This window comes from Rhinolophus hipposideros, assembly GCF_964194185.1.
Source record: "Rhinolophus hipposideros genome assembly, chromosome: 11".
Taxonomy (NCBI): domain Eukaryota; kingdom Metazoa; phylum Chordata; class Mammalia; order Chiroptera; family Rhinolophidae; genus Rhinolophus; species Rhinolophus hipposideros.
The window spans coordinates 76,438,855-76,456,322 of NC_138057.1; the positions used below are offsets into that span (position 1 = coordinate 76,438,855).

The following is a 17,468-nucleotide window of genomic DNA, read 5'->3' on the forward strand; positions in this document are numbered from 1 at the left end:
ACTCTGAAGGGAACAAAAACACAGAATAATACAGGAGACCGGCTTTAGATAAGATGGTTCAGGGAAAGCTTTCTGAGATGACATTTAAAGAGACCTGCAGGATGAAAAGGAATCAGCCACTTACAGAGTGGGGGACAGCGGGGAGCATTCCAGACAGAAGGAACAACAGACACAAGGCAAATGCGGCATGCCCTGGGGATCACTCTTGGCTGGTCTTAGAGAAATCAGGGGATTTAGACCCCAGGGCCACGTGAAGCAGCAGCCCAGCGCTGGGCGCAATGAGTGTTTGTCCCCTTCTGTGGAGAAATGCTACTGCCTTAATCCAGACCACTTACCTAGGCCCTAAACTATGTGCCAGGGCAGGGTAAGCATTTGCTGCCAACTACGGGGAGGCGTAGCTGGAGGACAGTGAGGAACTGAAAAATCAGGGTCAGCCTAAGGGATCAGTTCTTAAGCCTCTATCAGCCCCAAGCCAGCTGCCGGAGGCTGTGGGAGTCCAAAGAAGTAGACTCAGCACCCCTCACCCCACCACGAGCTCATGTTCTCTTACAAAACAGAGAAATAGCCACATGTATAAACCCTGCTGTAAACAGTCTTGCCTGTCTCAGCTATGTTTCTTCTAAACACAAAGAAAAGGCTTCTTCTGAAATAAAAATGATTTATACTTGTAAAAATTCCATCAAGACAATACAGCAAATCAAAAGAGGACAGGATCAAAATCCAACTACTCAGAGATAATCACTGAAATCCTTCTGGACACGTATACGCGCTCACGCACACACAAACCCCCAGCCGGGCTGCATATGTGGGGTGACGTTCGACATGGACCTCTCTGTCCTTGCTGTGCTCACTTTGTACTGCCTCCTATGCACGTAGACTGGACTTTGCATTTGTGGGTTCCACTGGAAAGCGTCGAACTGCAAGGTGCCTTTTTATTGGAGAGCGACTCTGGAAAGGGAGAAGATGGGAGGGAAGAGCCTTACTAGTTTGTGATGAAAAAAATACAAATCAGCAACCCCACAGGCCTTGGGCTTCACGTCCCCGTAGGCAGCTCATGGAGATGTTACTCTCACCCAGGTAGGGGCGGGTTCTCGCTGTGTTCCATCCGTTTCCCCTCCAGCTGCCCTTGGCTTCTCTTTAAAACTGCATCTGAATATTCAGTGAGAAGAACAGGTAGACAAGGGAGGGCCTGAGCAAGAAGGTCGGATTCAAGAGCCTCTTCTCGTCAGGTTGGCCATCCCACACAGGTGACCGCGGTGTGAGGTGGGCTGGGGCCGGTGAGAAAGCAAGGCCATCAAAGTAGCTCAGGTTTCAAGGAGTGGGTTGTGTGGAATTTGAAAATGCATATACCTATTATAAGACTCCTCCATATTTGGAATTTTTTTTTAATGTCTGTAACACAAACTACACACACACAAAAAGGCTGAACCTAAATTTCCTTGGCTATGGAGAACCCATAAGAAGGGCTCTATCTAATGCAACTTCAGGGGTGAGATTACCACATTCTCTAAGGACATGGCTCTGAAAGTTGACTGAAAGAGATCGTGAGCTTGAAAGGCTGAGGAGCTCCACTCCTAGGCCACTATTCGGGGCTTAGACAGATGATTTGGCAGGTGTGTCCCCCAAAACAGGAGGAAAGTCGTATTTACTTCTTTGCCCGTTTCCTGTGAGAAATATCCTTACCATTCTCTAGCTGTTTGTACTGCCAATTTATTAGTCAGTTGGAAAGTTTTAAATGTGGACTGTGTCATAATTCCTTTGGCTAACCGAGTGGTGTAAATCCTTCGTATATTATAAATCTGTTTTGTCTCTTTAGTGGAAATTATGAGGAGACTAGCTTTCATCTGTGTCTGGGTGGTTTGGACGTGGGACTGAACCGTTCAGGCAGTCCTTCATTCATTCTCTCCCATTCAACCAATACTTACGGGTACTTTCTATAAGTTAGTCACAGTGGGCACCCATTTAGAGAGGAGGAAACAGACTTTAAATAAGTAAACACAGGTAAATATCGAAGTACACATTATGCAAACCTCTGTGAAAGATTCGAGTGATTTCCAGTTCAAAGTCTTTGACTTTGGGTCATCTGGTTCAGACGGCTCACCTGCTCGCCACAACACCTGAGATGCTGAGGATCTGTCAGTCAGTACGTTAAAGAGTCCTGTAATGTTTGGAGTTGGGGGGATGGCGGAAGATGCTGTCAAGCCTGAGCAAGGTTATTTTTTTCACATAGAATATGTTTACTCATACGCATGCCCCTTGAAGAAAAATGAGAAAGACTGGATGTAGGTTTCTTTTAATGGCCAGGTAAGGCTCTTTCAGAGATGGAAATTGCCAAACTTCTCACTGCTTTGGTGTTTTGACTTTCTAGGGTACCCAGAAAATATGCCTTCCCTACAGCCCCACCAAAACGCTCTCTGTGAAGTCCATCTTAAGGTGAGTACAGAGGAATAGAAACCCAAAACCAGGAGCCTCTGTACATTTTGTTTCCTGTGATCACTCTGTTAGCTTTCTATTTTCTTGAGCCTTGGCTATGTACCAGACATTTGCTAAGCACTTGACATGCATTAGCTCGTGTAATGTTCACAGCAATCCTAAAAGGCAGGTACTGTCGTCACCCCCATTTCATAGATGAGGAAATAGAGGCTCGGGGAGAAAGCCAAGATCACACAGCTGGTGTGTGCTGGACCCGAGGCCCGAGTCCAGGTCCAGCAGATTCTGCACATTGCTCTTAAGCGTCTCCGCCCTGCGTTAGTTGTCCGCTTCTTTTTTCTTGCATCCATGCAGATACTTTGGTTTTGTAAAGAAAACCAGGAAATGTTTTTCCTTTCATGTTTCTGCTTTGAAATGGGAACTCAGATGTCAGCAAATGCTTCTCAGGGAAGCATGCGCTTATTCTTCACCAACCCGAAAGTTACATGAATGGAACATCTAGCTGCTCCGTGCCCACCTCTCGTGCCCCCACCTGTCCCGTCTCTGTCATATCTCCCCATGTTGGGTGGCAGCCTCCCCTAGGGAACGCCACCACCTGGATCGGGCCTGTGGCTTTGTCACCACCTAAGATGTTACATCCCAGTCACAGTAGCTTCTGTTTGTCAGGCCAAATGCTTTATAAGCATTCTCTTAGTAAATCTTTAAGCCAGTTCCACAAAGTAGATCTATTATTATCTCCATTCCACAGAGGAGGACTCAGCGCCTCAGACAGGTGAAGAGATTTGACAAAGATCTCACAGCTCGGGACCCCGCAGAGCTGGGATTTAAACCTGGATTCATGTGACGCCAGGGCTTGGGAGGTTAACCACTAATGCCATCTCACGTGACCATGAAAGCTTATCGCCGAGTTCTGGTGACTTATTCTGAGCTACAACTCAGACTTGCCAAAGTGTCCCCTAGAGTGACAAACTGGACCCTAACGGCTAGGATTGCATCTGGCTGGTGAAAAGGCACTGAGATGAAGGAGTAAAAAAAACTACATACCTCTTTGTCAAGCTTGATTTGGTCTCCAAATTGTAGACCTCAGAGTTTTCTTCTGAGCCGTCTGAAGCCCTGGTTGAGAAAGCATCAGAGAAGAGGCTCACATTTTTGTTAGGCAGAAAGAAAGAAATATCTTGCTGCTTCTAAATCTTAACTTACTTTGAAAGTGACACTCTGAATTATAGTGGCTTAAGATTTCCGTGCATCTTTGTTTCCTCACAAGGAGTTTCTCCAGCTCATTTCTTCTTTATATTTAAACACAAGGAAGGGACTTCATTTAGTTATAATTTCATTTAGTTACATGGATACAGCCCTCACTTCTCAGCCTGCCACTCATAGCAGAGCCAGCTTCAGCAAAAAAATATTTTTAAAGTTGTGAAGAATTAAAGCTTCCATAGTTACTGCCAATTGCAGGAAAGAGTTTATCTTCATTTGTTACAATCATGAACTGGAAAACTTAAAAAGAAATTAAACTATAAATGCTATGGAGTCAGATAAGCCTGAATTCAATCTTGGCTCTATCTACTACTGAACAGCTTTGTTATTCTGGACTGAGCCTCAATTTCCTCATCTTTAAAATGGGTATAAAATAGTACTTCCCTCATAGAAACTAAAGGAGAAGATAATCCATGGAAAGCATTTAGCAGGGTGCCTGGAATAAGTAAGTATGCTATAAATATGAGCTATTATTTTAACCTTTCACTTACAAATACAGGAATCCTCTCTGAAAGGATCCTTAGAGATTATCTAGTTCAATGTCCTTGTTTTACCTCTGGAGGGACTTACGCTAAAGGAAATTAACATTGCTTGTCCAAAGGAAAACAAAAGAATGACCTTGTTTTTTTTTTTTGGTTTTTTTTTACTTTATTTATTTATTTATTTATTTATTTTATTAATTTTATTGGGGTGACAATTGTTAGTAAATTTACATAGATTTCAGGTGTACAATTCTGTATTATATCGTCTATAAATCCCATTGTGTGTTCACCACCCACAGTCAGTTCTCCTTCCATCACCATATATTTGATCCCCCTTACCCTCATCACCCACCCCCCACCCCCTTACCCTCTGGTAACCACTAAATTATTGTCTGTGTCTATGAGTTTTTGTTTCTCATTTGTTTGTCTTGTTCTTTTTGGTTTATATACCACATATCAGTGAAATCATAGGGTTCTCTGCTTTTTCTGTCTGACTTATTTCACTTAGCATTATTCTCTCGAGATCCATCCATGTTGTCACAAATGCTCCTATATCATCTTTCCTTAACGCCGAATAGTATTCCATTGTGTATATGTACCACAACTTCTTTATCCATTCATCTATCGAAGGACATTTTGGTTGTTTCCATGTCTTGGCCACCGTAAACAAAGCTGCAATGAACATTGGCGTACACATAAGAATGACCTTGTTTAAGGATGCTCTTTGCTGTAAGTGGCAGAGGACTTGTCAAAGGAAGAAAGATCTATCAGGTCATCTTAATTACATTTCACTTTATCATTAATTGCTATGTAAATGTCAGTGAATCACTTTTTTAGTAAATAAAGGTAAAATTCATGAAGAATAGTCAAGGTTTCCCAAAGTGCTCTCGATTCCTCTCTTATTACCTGGGTGTCATTGGGGGCCAGTTCCATAAGGAAAGTACGATGTGGTGTCTGGTTACTGTCACATAGTCTCTCACTGCTCCCTCCTGCGTGGGTTTGTATGTCCTGTGGGCCAGGCCCTCCCTTGATGGTTCTAGGAGATATGATTTAGCTTCTCTGAAGAACTGAGATAGACTCCACATTATTTAAGTTTCCACCACACTCTGGCTCATTCTGTCCATTCTGTTGCAGTGCCATGAATCTGGACAAATTTGAGAAAGGCCCCCGGGAAATTTTTCATCCTGAGATACAAAAGGTACGTAACTGAACTTTGTGCTTCATAAGTGTGTGAATTTGATCACAGAGTTAGATTAGAACTGACAGATCTCCTGTGATTATTCGCCTGCGATACCCATCAGAGCGTCTGATATGCTAGGTCTAAGATAGGGGCGAAGAATCTGTATTTTTCAGAAGTTCTGTGAGCGATCCTGGAGCATCGCCACAACCAACACCCACTGAACTCCATGGGCCTCATTTTATGAACCAAAAAAGGGGGTAGGATGCTCAGAAGCATCCTATTGGCTTAAAGGCCAGTCTTTTTACCGAGTGATGTGGAATTGTGTGGAAAGTGAGATTCTTTTTAATCAGTAAAATACAAAATGTGCTTTTTGAGCTCTAACTCATGGAGGATGCTCTGCTGGGTAGAGGACAGAGGGTGTCCAGAAAGCCATCCTATTTTCTTAGGACTTATTGTTCAGGGAAAACAGTCTGCACTGGGAGAAGAAAACTTGAGTCACAATCTATGTAATGATCCCTCAGAAAAATGTCAACCAAGTTAACCAATTTCGCTCTGAGATGCTCCCCTTGAAACATATAAACATGGCCAGCACTAGCAGTGTGCCAGCTGTGTGTCGAGGAGCCTCAAGGAGTTGGGTACGCCAGGGCGGGTGGCAGGGAAGAGGCCGGAGTGACAGGCTGGATTCCATCCAGGAGGGCAGGGAGCCAGAAGAGTCTTTCAGCCAAGGAATGTCATGCTTAAATCTGCTTTTGGGGGAAATCGCATGGGAAGATGAGCAATCTTTGCTTGCATACCTGTTAATACAGTTAGCTTTTAAAAGAAAGCTACTGGCTCTCCGCTTCCCCCAAAGGTATAGAATTGTGAATTCCGCTATCTTTTGTTTTAATTTACTTTTTAAAAGTGTTTGTACCCTGCCTCCACCCCAGAAGGAACTGAGGCAAAAATGGGTGTGTGAGGTTAAACCTTAAGCCATGCTGTGCTTAAAAGTAATTTTTATAGCAAACTTAAAAAGAAATTAGAAGTATAAATATGCCTGTACCCGTGTACCTTTATTACATCATTTGTACAAGTTATTGTTCTTAATCCTTTCCTTCTTGAAGCCTGGAGGTGACCCTCCCAGACACTGGACCCCAAAACCCACGAGCCACCCTTCTGTTCGCATCTTGCTGCTGAGCAGGTCCCCTCAGCTGAGTTCACGTCTACCCAGTCATCCTTATCTGCTTTCTCTCCTCCATAAAATTAAAGGGGACAAGAAAATGAGACATAACAACCTTCTGCCTGTTTATATCATAATTCTGTGCCTGTTTTTTACCAAACAAAAGACACTTCCTGCTTTGCCTTTATTTGTGTTTTGACTTTCTTTCCTATTATTAACAAGGACTCTTCATGAGCTTTCCCCCGTCCTCTGCCTGTGTGAGTGCACGTGAGTGAGCACCTTAGCAGCAGCAGTTTGACAGCTGTCAGTCGGGATTCTGTAGGAAGCCTTGAGCAGCAGGCTTTAGGAAGAGAGGAAAGAGTTCTTGCAAATCATTGGATCCAAAAAGTAAACAGGAAACAAGCCCATTGCATTAAACAGAAGACATCTTCTCACCAAGTGGGAAGGTGGCTGATGCTATTTAAAAATGTTCAGTGTCAGTTTCTGGCAGCTATACTGTAGAAACATTTTTCTTGGTCAGGATCTTTCCAGAAGCAAAGTGTGACAAGCTAGGTTTAAATGGATAGAGAAACCGAGGTGTCTGTGCATTTCTTCCTACTGCTGTGCCCCATCTGTGTTTCCAGAAAGTTCTGGTATAATCTGACTTTCCAAAATGACCAGGTATTTGATAAAAATCTGCAGAGCTAAATTTGAATTTTAAAAGCACTTCTGGGGGGGCGGGGCATGGTGTAAACTTCAGTAAACTAAAGCTTAGCTTTCACAAAAAGTCAAAATGATCACCATTAAGTGTGGGCATAACTTTTCAAACTTTGTTTGACAGGACTTGCTGGTTCTTGAAGAGCAAGAGGTAAGTAATTTTATGAGATGGGCTCCCAGCTGTGCTCTGCCTCCATAATTATACATGTGCTTCTCCCTTCACCACAAACACAACCTTTTCTTTTGGTCAAACCTGGATTTGTACAGTGTGAGTCTTTTACCACTGCAAGACTCTCCTGATGTGGCTTTTCAAGGTATATTTCTGAATTTTCTATGCAACTAGTTACAAAGATACAAACCCAATCAGGCTACTTAAATCTGCTTGGAAATATTCAAATTTTTAACCTTGTGATCGGGGTAATGAGGTTTTAATTTTCATTGAATTAAAGATAGGGTGTTTGTACTTTATCACACACTCCATTTACAGAATGCCATGTTTATTTGTGTGTTTCCAGCCCCTGTTGCCCCACTTTAAAAAACGTATTGGGTTTTCTAAGTACGTAACTAACATAGGGAAATATCCCGAATATTATAAATAGGCAATTGAGTAAGTAAATTATAATTTGTGCATATGATGCCTCTCGGTAAATGGCAATATCATTGATCCAGTTGCTCAGGCCGAACTTGGAAAAATCCTTAACACCCCTCTCTCTCTCACACGCCCCATATCTAACCCATCAGTACATCCCGCAGAGTCTTCTTCAGACTGCGTCCCTAATTCAAATGTTTCTTCCATCACGACCACGCTAATCCGTTGACACCACCCCCATCGTCTCATGCCTGGGCTGTGCAGTGTCTCAAACTCGTCTCCCTGCTTCCTACGCCTGCCTTCTATTCTAGCTTTCATGCAGTATCCAAATGTTCCCTTTAAAACATGTCAAATCAGGTCATGCCTACGCTCAAAACGGTAATGGCTTCCCATCCCACTCAGAGGAGAACCCAGGACGCTTACCATGGCCTGCTGGGGCCGGCAGGGCCCAGTCCTCGACTGCATACGATCCATGCTGACTTCCTTCTTCTCCCGCTGTCTCAGGAAGAGCCTGCTGTTCCCACGCTGGGGATGCTCTTCCCCAGATGTCTTCATGGGGCACACCCTTCCCCGATCACCCTAAAATAGCATCCCCTGCCTCTCACCCTCTGCCTCACACCCTCTGCCCTTCTACACGGCTTTGGTTTTCTTTTCCTGGCACATGTATTTTCATTTATTTGTTTATCTGTTGCCCCCACTCGAATGTAAGCACCATGAGAACAGGGATTTGCTCAGTTTTGCCCACTGCAGCACCCCCAAATCCTAGAACAGTGCATATAGATAGAGGGCACAGGGGAAATATTTGTTGGTTGAAGACATGAATTACGCAGTGGTTGAATGAATTATGAAATGTTATGATGCCATTAAAAAGAAGGAGGTAGACCTTTATTTACTGGCGTGAAAAGATTTCCATGACCTAACATTTACTGACATAAAGAAGCAATTCACAAGGCGTTACTTACAGTAGAATCCCAGTTGTTTTTATAAACAAAGGTTAATATGTAGATTCATTTGTTCATTCATTCATTGATTCAACAAATATTTATTGAGCTCTTACTAGTATGTGCGTACCGTGTACTATTTGAGGAATTGGGGATACACTGATGAACAAGACAAGGTCCCTTCTTCCTGGAGCTTACAAGCTTGGGTAAGACAAACTAAAGAGGTAAACAGGCAAACATAAACATGGCAATATCCATAGTCCTGAGAGCTGTGAAGCAAGTACAACATGTGGTGTAAGGAGTAGATCTGCTACATAGAACAAACAGGGAAGGTTTCTCTGAGGCTATGACATGTCAGCTGATTCCTGGACATGGTGATGTAAATGCAGAAAAGGGGGCTGAGAAGATGCACGTCAGGCTTCGGGCAGGGCAGTGGGTGGAATACAGCAGGGAGCGGGCAAAGGGGACAGTTACATTTTTGTCTATACATTTATTATCCATGTCTGAATCACGCTCATTGCTCCAGAATGCATGATCCATGTGTGATTTGTAAAGAACAAAAAATCAAAGTAATACACGTCTGGTACATATCTGAAAACTACAGATATTAATATTGGTCAAAATTGAGATGAAGGGGAGGAAGTAATCCCCCAGTGTCCATTCTGGTCACTTGGCAGCTTTCCTAAATAACGACCAGCACATCTCATAACTGTGTATGCTTTGATGATAAAATGAAAGTCACCACCTTTTGTTGTCTTATTGTAAGGGCTCTGTGAATTTCAAGTTTGGGGTTCTTTTTGCCAAAGACGGGCAGCTCACTGATGATGAGATGTTCAGCAACGGTGAGTGTCCCCACCTCCTTTCCGCGAACGGAAACCCTGTTCTGCCTGGTTGCGGTTTTGACAATCCAAACTAAACTTGCCAGTTGAGTTGGAGTCTTTACTGCAAAGAAACAGCCAGTAGTTTTATTGACCCTGAAATTTTCAGGGTCAATTCTGTAGGGCAGATGTGGCCCAGTTTTGTTCATTTGATAAATATTTCTCAGCCACTTAATTAGTACCAGGAGCTGGCACCAGGGAGGCAGTCTCATTGGGAAATGACATGGGATCTGAAGAATTTGGTTCCACATAGTCTTAGTAACAGAGGAAGATTTTTCGCTGTGATTGTTAGCATTGGGAGAATTACAAAATGGTGCCCCTTTCCCTTAACTTGGCACTTTTCATGTTAAATGCCTGTTGATTATTAATGGAAGCAGTAGCAATGTTTTCATTTTGCAATACTGAATACCTGTGATCCCTGTCTGGCGGGGGTAAGGTTGGTCAGTCTGATTCTTTCGTTTTCCCTTCCTTGGATTCCTGGGAGTTGTGGATCCCCGCTGCCTGGGCTCCCAGAAGGAGGAAGCACGACTTCTCCATTCTCTCCTACTGCATACATTTGCAGCGTCTAGTTCACTTTCAAGGGACTTCAGTGCATAATTAGAAAATAAAGACGAGTTGATACCATACTTTCTCCACTGTTTACCTCTTCCTACAGAAATCGGAAGTGACGCTTTTCAAAAATTTTTAAACCTCCTGGGTGACACAATCACTCTAAAGGGCTGGACAGGCTACCGCGGCGGTCTGGACACCAAAAGTAAGCTTGTCTCTTGATTTCTGTTGTCATTTGTATAACTTTTGTCCTCAGCCTGATCTGTATTTGAATTTATACCCAAGATGGCGGGAGGGATGGACTAAGAGGATAAGAGGGATTCGAGCTTCACACCCAGGCTGACACGGGGTCACTGGACACATTTGGTGGCTCCACTGAGCTTTACCAGACCGAGTCAGCCCTCACAGCCTCTAGGGGTGGCAAGAGTCATGGTCTGCCCAGGAATTCTTAGCTCTGTGTGCCAGGACTGTGTGAGGTTCTGGGGACAGAGCAATAGATAAACCCACATGGTCCCTGCATCTCTAGGAGCTTATAGTCCAGTGGACAACACAGACATTAAACAGATAATTCTCAAGTAGTTTAGTGCCAAGTACTTGGATGAACTAAGAAGAAAAAGTACAGAGTGCCATGGGAGCATTTGACTAATCGGGGGGATTAGGTAGAGAAGGCCTCCCAGGGGGAGTAATGAGTGGGAGTGATTTGAGTGTCTTGAAGGGAGAAGAGAATTCCAAGCAGAGAACATTTGAGAAGTCCCTGAGGCAGGAAAGAGCATGATATGTTCTAGAAACTAAGAGAATACCTGTGTCACTCGAGGGAGCAGAGGGACTGGAGAAAGGGGCAGGGTGATCCCGCAGGGAGTTTGATCACATTCATAATTTTGGATTTTATTTTAAATGGAACTGATGTCATTAAAGGGCTTTAGGTAGGGGCGTGATGGGATCAGATTGTACCTTTGAGCAGAACATGCTGGCTGCCATGTGGAGAACGGTCCAGAGGGTGGGTAAGAGGCTATTGCCACAGTGCCATCAAGGCTGTTGCCTCAGCTGCAGGTGGGTTGGGAGGTTGGACGGGAGAGGAGCGGACCTGGGACACAGAGCAGTTTTAAAGGTAGAACTGACAGGACCTACCTGTGACTGTGGAACATGGGGAGAAAGAGGAAAAAGAAATCACAGAGGACACCTGGCTCCGGTAGAGAGATTGGGAACGTCCGAGGGGAAGCAGTTTGGGGGTGGGAGTCTGAGGGGATGAAGGTAACTGAGATGACAAGTTCAGTTTTGGAATCACTGAAGCTCTCTTCTAATTGGGTAGCGTTTGTAGTTGTTTCCTGCGCTTTTACTCCTGTTGTTTTATCTGCTCTTCACAGTCAGTCTTTGAGGTAAGCCAGGCAGGTGAGGCAAGGCTCATGTGGCCTGAATTTGAGAGACTTCGAATCCGGGTTCTCTTACCTCTGGGAGCCTCAGCTCTCCACCAGCCCACGTTGGTGTCAGTTCACAGATTCTAAATACGGAAAGGTTAGGCACCTTGTGAGAAGTGCCCTGTGAGTGACTTACCCGACAGGTGCAGGGGTGATATATGTGGCCCCAGTGTCAGTCCCCAGCTTCCCCATGACAGGCTCCGTGTGTGCGTGGTGAATCCTGGCGTCCCCACGACAGGCTCCGTGTGTGCGTGGTGAATCCTGGCGTCCCCACGACAGGCTCCGTGTGTGCGTGGTGAATCCTGGCGTCCCCACGACAGGCTCCGTGTGTGCGTGGTGAATCCTGGCGTCCCCATGACGGCTCCGTGTGTGCGTGGTGAATCCTGGCGTCCCCACGACAGGCTCCGTGTGTGTGTGGTGAATCCTGGCGTCCCCACGACACACTCTGTGTGTGCGTGGTGAATCCTGGCGTCCCCATGACGGCTCCGTGTGTGCGTGGTGAATCCTGGCGTCCCCACGACACGCTCCGTGTGTGCATGGTGAATCCTGGCATCCCCAGGACAGGCTCCGTGTGTGCGTGGTGAATCCTGGCATGCCTGCTCGTTCATCTCCCCCTTGCTGACTGTCAGCCTGTTACCATCATAACTACCATCTGTTGAACACTTATCCTGCCAAGCACGGAGGATCTGGTCAACATCCTTATGGGTTAGATATGATTTTTATCACTGGTTTCAAATTAAGAAACTGAGGCTCAGAGAAAGGTGAGGGGACGGGTCAAAAGAAACATCGCTAATGAGAACTTGCATGCAGGCCTGCCTAACTCCAAAGCCTGTGCCTTTAATCACGATAGAATTTCGCCAGTGTTCTCTTCTTTTTGTTTGACGGGCAGGGTAATCATTTTCATGTCTCCTTGTGTTCACTTTGTCCTGTACCAACAATAACCAGAAGGCAAGGAATTGTAATGTACTCTCGTTTTTAGCCTGGGCTTCTGGTGACCTCCTCTGCTCCGAGGGGAGGCATGAATGAGACAACAAGCAGCTTAGAGAGGGCGGGAGAGGGCTCTCCGCGTGGGGAGGATCCATGCTCTTACTTCCCCTTAGGTGAACCATCCAGAAGGATCTTTGAGACTGTACTAACCAGCTGCACATAGATAGTTTCCTCCTGGTCTCAGGACTCTCTGCTCCCACCAAATGCACGTTTGTGTTTTCCAGATGACACCACAGGGACACATTCGGTTTATACTGTGTACCAAGGGCACGAGATCGTGTTTCATGTGTCCACCATGTTGCCATACTCCAAAGAGAACAAACAGCAGGTACGTGTGAACACACAGCCTGTCAAATCGTGACCTGACTCTGGAGAAGGCATCGTTATATGATTCCACAGAGTTAGAGAGCGCGCATGTTAACACACGTGCTGAGCGTCAGGCACCAATTTAGGGATAGTCTGTATATCTGAACTTCAAATAAGCCTTAGGAAGAACTATCCTCACCGATGTTACCTCTTAAAGAAATAAAGGCTCAGAGGTAATACTGTGTGTGGGAATCTGTGGGTGAACGTGTGTGTTTGCATGTGTGTGAGTGTGGTTTTGTGGACCTCTGGGAGACGATTTTGCAGATATGTTGCCTTTTCTCTGTGACTTCTCTTAGTGTGTCTTGTCAGCACGAGATTATCCGGGACATAAATTAAGTCGGATCCTGAGTAATGGCTGACAAGGGTTTTTCAGGTGAATGAGTGTCTACATGGGCTGGGCGTGGAAAAAAGAGACCGAGCTGGCCTTCCCCATCATCATAAACTGTATTGCCCCCTTACATCTCAATAATAACATCATAAAACTTTCATTGAAATATCTTACAATCCTCCTCCTCCCCCAACTCCAACCTTTTCAACCCTGTATATTCACCAACCCTGCCCATGGCCTGTGCCGGAAGCAGTGTTAGCCAGAGAGGCGGGAAGAATGCGTGCGCCAGTTCAGCCTTTGCCCAACTCAAAAGCCTTTAACTTTATCTCCTGAGGGGGCTGTTAGCATATTAAGGCGCCACAGCACTCACCAGAAGCGAGGACGTGTTCCCAGATGGGCCCTGGTGTTCTTAACATCTTGGCTGGTTCCCGAGTGATGCGTGAGGCCTCCACATGCCCAGCATCCGTAGATGTGAAGAAAATCAAAACTATAAGCTTGTCTCTGTTACCAGGAAGATGTTGTAGGTGGGAAGAGAGACAGAGAAATACAGAATGATAGTGAACCTTAGCAGGGCCTGATGGGGGAGGAGAGAAGGACCCCTCATTGGGAACCTCTCTCTGTAACCTGTGTGGTCTCTTGGGGGCTTCAGGTAACAGTCAGAAAGTCAGAGGCTACGCTGCCTCATAACATCCTCGTGGTTTTTTGACCTAGAACACTAATGGAGCGGTCTACATCACAAATCTGATGTAAAGCAACAAACTCACAAAGATGCTGTAGGTTCTGCTATGACAGTAACTTCTTCCATCTCCCCCCTCCCTCCATCACCTATCAAACCATAAAGGGAGGGGGTGTTGAGCTTTGCCTCTCTGCAGCCTCGGTTTCTTCCCCACATCCCATGATGTCCAGCCCCACTAACACCTTCTGGTCTCCCAGCACTCCACACCCTGACGGCAGCATCTGGTCCTGGAGGAAAGGCTCTGTGATCAGCCAGATCTGGGCCAAATCCTAGCTCTGCCGTGAACCAGCTCTTTGACTGTGGGCACACTTTGTGCATTGCCATGCCCCAGGCTCCGTTCTTGGTCCTTTTCTCTTTTCTTCCGACATTCGTTCACTCCCTCGATGATCTCATCCAGTCTCGTGGCTTTAAATAGCTTGTATATTTCAATGATGACCCAAATTTACATCTCCAGCCAGACCTTGCCTCAAAACTCCGGACTCACTGGGCCAAACTCAGGACTGCCTGTTTTGTTACATAAAGTGTGTTACTAGAACACAGGTATGCCCACTCATTTATGTGTTATCCATCGCTGCTTTTGAACTGCAGCGGCAGAGCTGCATGGTGGCAAAGAGATAATACAATCTTCACAGCCGAAAATATTTCCTGTCTGGCCATTCATATTGCTGACCACAAGTCTAAGAGATCTTTTTGGAAAGGTCACCTGGGGTTAGATTAGATAGTGCCATTGTTTTCACCGAGTATGTGCTTCAGAACTGGCTCAGGCACTGCTAAAAATATACATGTTTGAGCCCCATCCGCAGGGAATTCTGATGTAATACCTCTTATTTGGGGGCCTTGAATGTGAGGCTAAGGAGAGAAAGTAGGAGTAGAGGTGAACACAATCAGAGCAGCAAAGAGGGAGAGAATGGAGGCAAGTAGGCTAGTCAGAAGCCTTCTGTAAGGCTTGCGCAACATGGGCCTGAACTGGGAGCGGAGTGGCAGAGATGGGTAGAAGAGCCAGGAGACAGACGGCTGATAAAATGTGGGAGGCAAGAGGTCAAAGGTAACTGAAGTTCCGGGCTCTCTGATCGTTGTGCTAGGTCATACTGTGTTAGTGTTTTAACTGTGGACGTGCCCCGTCTGAGTGACTTTCTCAGTGATATTATTTATGCTTACATCCAGGTGGAGAGGAAGCGTCACATAGGAAACGATATCGTCACCATTGTGTTCCAGGAAGGAGAGGAACCTTCTCCGGCCTTTAAGCCTTCCATGATCCGCTCCCATTTTACACGTATCCTGGGCCTTTGTGAGACGTTCCAGTTTAGTGAGCTATTGGTCAGCCTCACTGGACTTAACACTTAAACCAAATGTTATAATTGATGTGCTTGTTATAATTGTTTTGCATTGCTAGATTCTTAGGTGCTTTTCTCTTCAAAAACCCCTTTTGGGATTTTTTTTTTCCTCAGCATTGTTCCCTCTTCTCTCTCCATCCATTGAAATAATGGATGGATTAATTCCCAGAGAATTCTTGATTTCTGAAATATCCTCCCTTTCCTCAGGTAGTCTGTGAAATGAGGGAAATTTCCTACCATCCATCGATAAGAAAAGAATTAGAAGAACATAGGTAGTGAATCCACTGAGAAATTTGCTTTAGTTATAAAAACTTGCCAGTAAAGCTAAAAAGCCAAAATAATGTTTCTTTGTTGATTCTTTGCACTAGTAATAGCTGCAGCACCGCCTTCTCTTGAGATTGGAGGAATTGTAGAATTAATCATATTTTGCTTCCGTTCTGCTTCTTCTAGTCTCCGTTTAGCTCACATTGCCGGCAGGTTCTGCTAAAATTCTCTGTAACATCCAAGCTTAGCTCACTCAGACGGGCATGGGACATGAACTGGCCAGCCCAATGGATACCCAGCTGCAGCTCTGTTGCTCTGGGTCACACGCCATGACAGTGAAACCCAAAGGTGGGGTCTCTACCGGCTGCACATAATCAGCAAAAGGCAACTAAGAGGCATTTTCAGAATAAAGTCTGGTCTAGTTGTTCGTGGTCCCTGGAGACTCGGGTGAAAATGTTGGGGGACAGAATCCTTATGACTCATTGCATCGGGAAGTAGGTTGCTCTCCATATTTTCACTTGTTCATTGAAACCTAACAATATAGCATGGAAGTTTTCAAAAGTTGAAAACTGCCAGATTTCTTCCATGAGAGCAGGACAGCAAAGAGATATGCGCCTACACATTAACAAGAGTTGCTTTTGCTCCCATCCCTGCTTATTAAGAGCTGTCTTTCTCTGTTCACTGGGATTTAGGGCTAGTATTTCCTCCCCTCTTACTGGAGCTGTTCTTGTAGAACAGAAAACTTCTCCAGATACAATGCTGGAGGGGGAGGGAGGTGACACTTAGTGACCGAGGGGTAGTCATTATTTTTAGAATTTCCTTTAATTATATAGTTTAGATTTGGAGCTTGGCACATCTGTGTCTGGAAAGGCCCAAGCAGATAGTTAATGCAGATTCCTTCCAATGAGTCTAGATATGGAAACACTTTGAGGAATCGATGGCTTTTGAGCCCTAGCTAAGGAAAGCTGTGGCTGGGAAATGATAGGAGAGGAGGAATGGTAAAAAGGAGGAAAAGCTGGCTGGAGGTGTGGAACTGTTTTAACCCAGCATGCCTGACACAAGAAAAGTTGATTCTACTCCAAGGCAGCCAGCAGCCACATTGATTTGTTTTGGTTTGTTTGGTCTACCAAAGCCAGAAGTTGACAGAGGGTAGGTGTATGGTAGAAACACTTAAATAGCTTTTCTCTTCCTAATGTATAAGATGAAACCTATGACTCATTTCCTGTCGGGATATTTGTATTTCCAGGCGGGGGAATTGCTCTTTTTGCTTGGTTAGCTGCTTAGTTTTCTTAATAGTTTTATTTATATTGCTTTTCTGACAGATTGGAGATTTAGCCCTTTCCCCAAAGGATGAACACAGAGGTTGAACCAATGTCTTCCTGGGCTGTCTCTTTCAGAGAAATCCAGGTTTCATCTCAGCCTAAGGGTGACAGGTGCCCTGACACAAAGGGCAGATCTAGGATGATTCTGCGCAAGGCGTTTTCAAAGCACAAGCCACTGACGGTGACCACCGGGGTTGTTGATTCATTTCCTTAACCATCACCGCAGATATTTTTGCCTTAGTGAGGTATGACCAACAAAATGACAACTACAGGTAAGTAATGACGGTCTCGATTGCTTGTTCTAATTCTCATGTTTACTTGTTCATTTGGCATTAATTTTATAAGACTCTTGATAGAGATATTTCTTAATTCATTTGATGTGTCCTCACCTTGTAGAACTTTCCTCAAGGCCACCATCTCTTCTGGAAAAACTTTTCCCTATAGCGTGGCTCTGTGCAGTAGCCCCAGGGTCAGAGGTAGTTTGGAATTTTACTGGACTCTACAATAGACACAAAGTTGATATTTTTTATCTTGACCAGAGTACCCCCTTTCCTCGGT

The 17,468-nt window shown here is 44.9% G+C and overlaps 1 protein-coding gene across 5 annotated transcripts in view; it reads left to right on the forward strand.

Annotated features, from left to right (window-relative positions):
* Positions 1 to 17,468, forward strand: part of GARNL3 (GTPase activating Rap/RanGAP domain like 3) — a 121,964-nt gene that overhangs the window by 71,202 nt on the left and 33,294 nt on the right. For all 5 annotated transcript variants that reach the window (XM_081066183.1, XM_081066182.1, XM_081066181.1 and 2 more), the window contains 8 exons: positions 2,369 to 2,433; positions 5,304 to 5,367; positions 7,326 to 7,352; positions 9,498 to 9,573; positions 10,265 to 10,363; positions 12,785 to 12,888; positions 15,155 to 15,263; positions 17,137 to 17,182. In XM_081066183.1, coding sequence (XP_080922309.1) covers positions 2,369 to 2,433; positions 5,304 to 5,367; positions 7,326 to 7,352; positions 9,498 to 9,573; positions 10,265 to 10,363; positions 12,785 to 12,888; positions 15,155 to 15,263; positions 17,137 to 17,182 — 590 coding nt within the window. The remainder of the gene's footprint in view (positions 1 to 2,368; positions 2,434 to 5,303; positions 5,368 to 7,325; positions 7,353 to 9,497; positions 9,574 to 10,264; positions 10,364 to 12,784; positions 12,889 to 15,154; positions 15,264 to 17,136; positions 17,183 to 17,468) is intronic.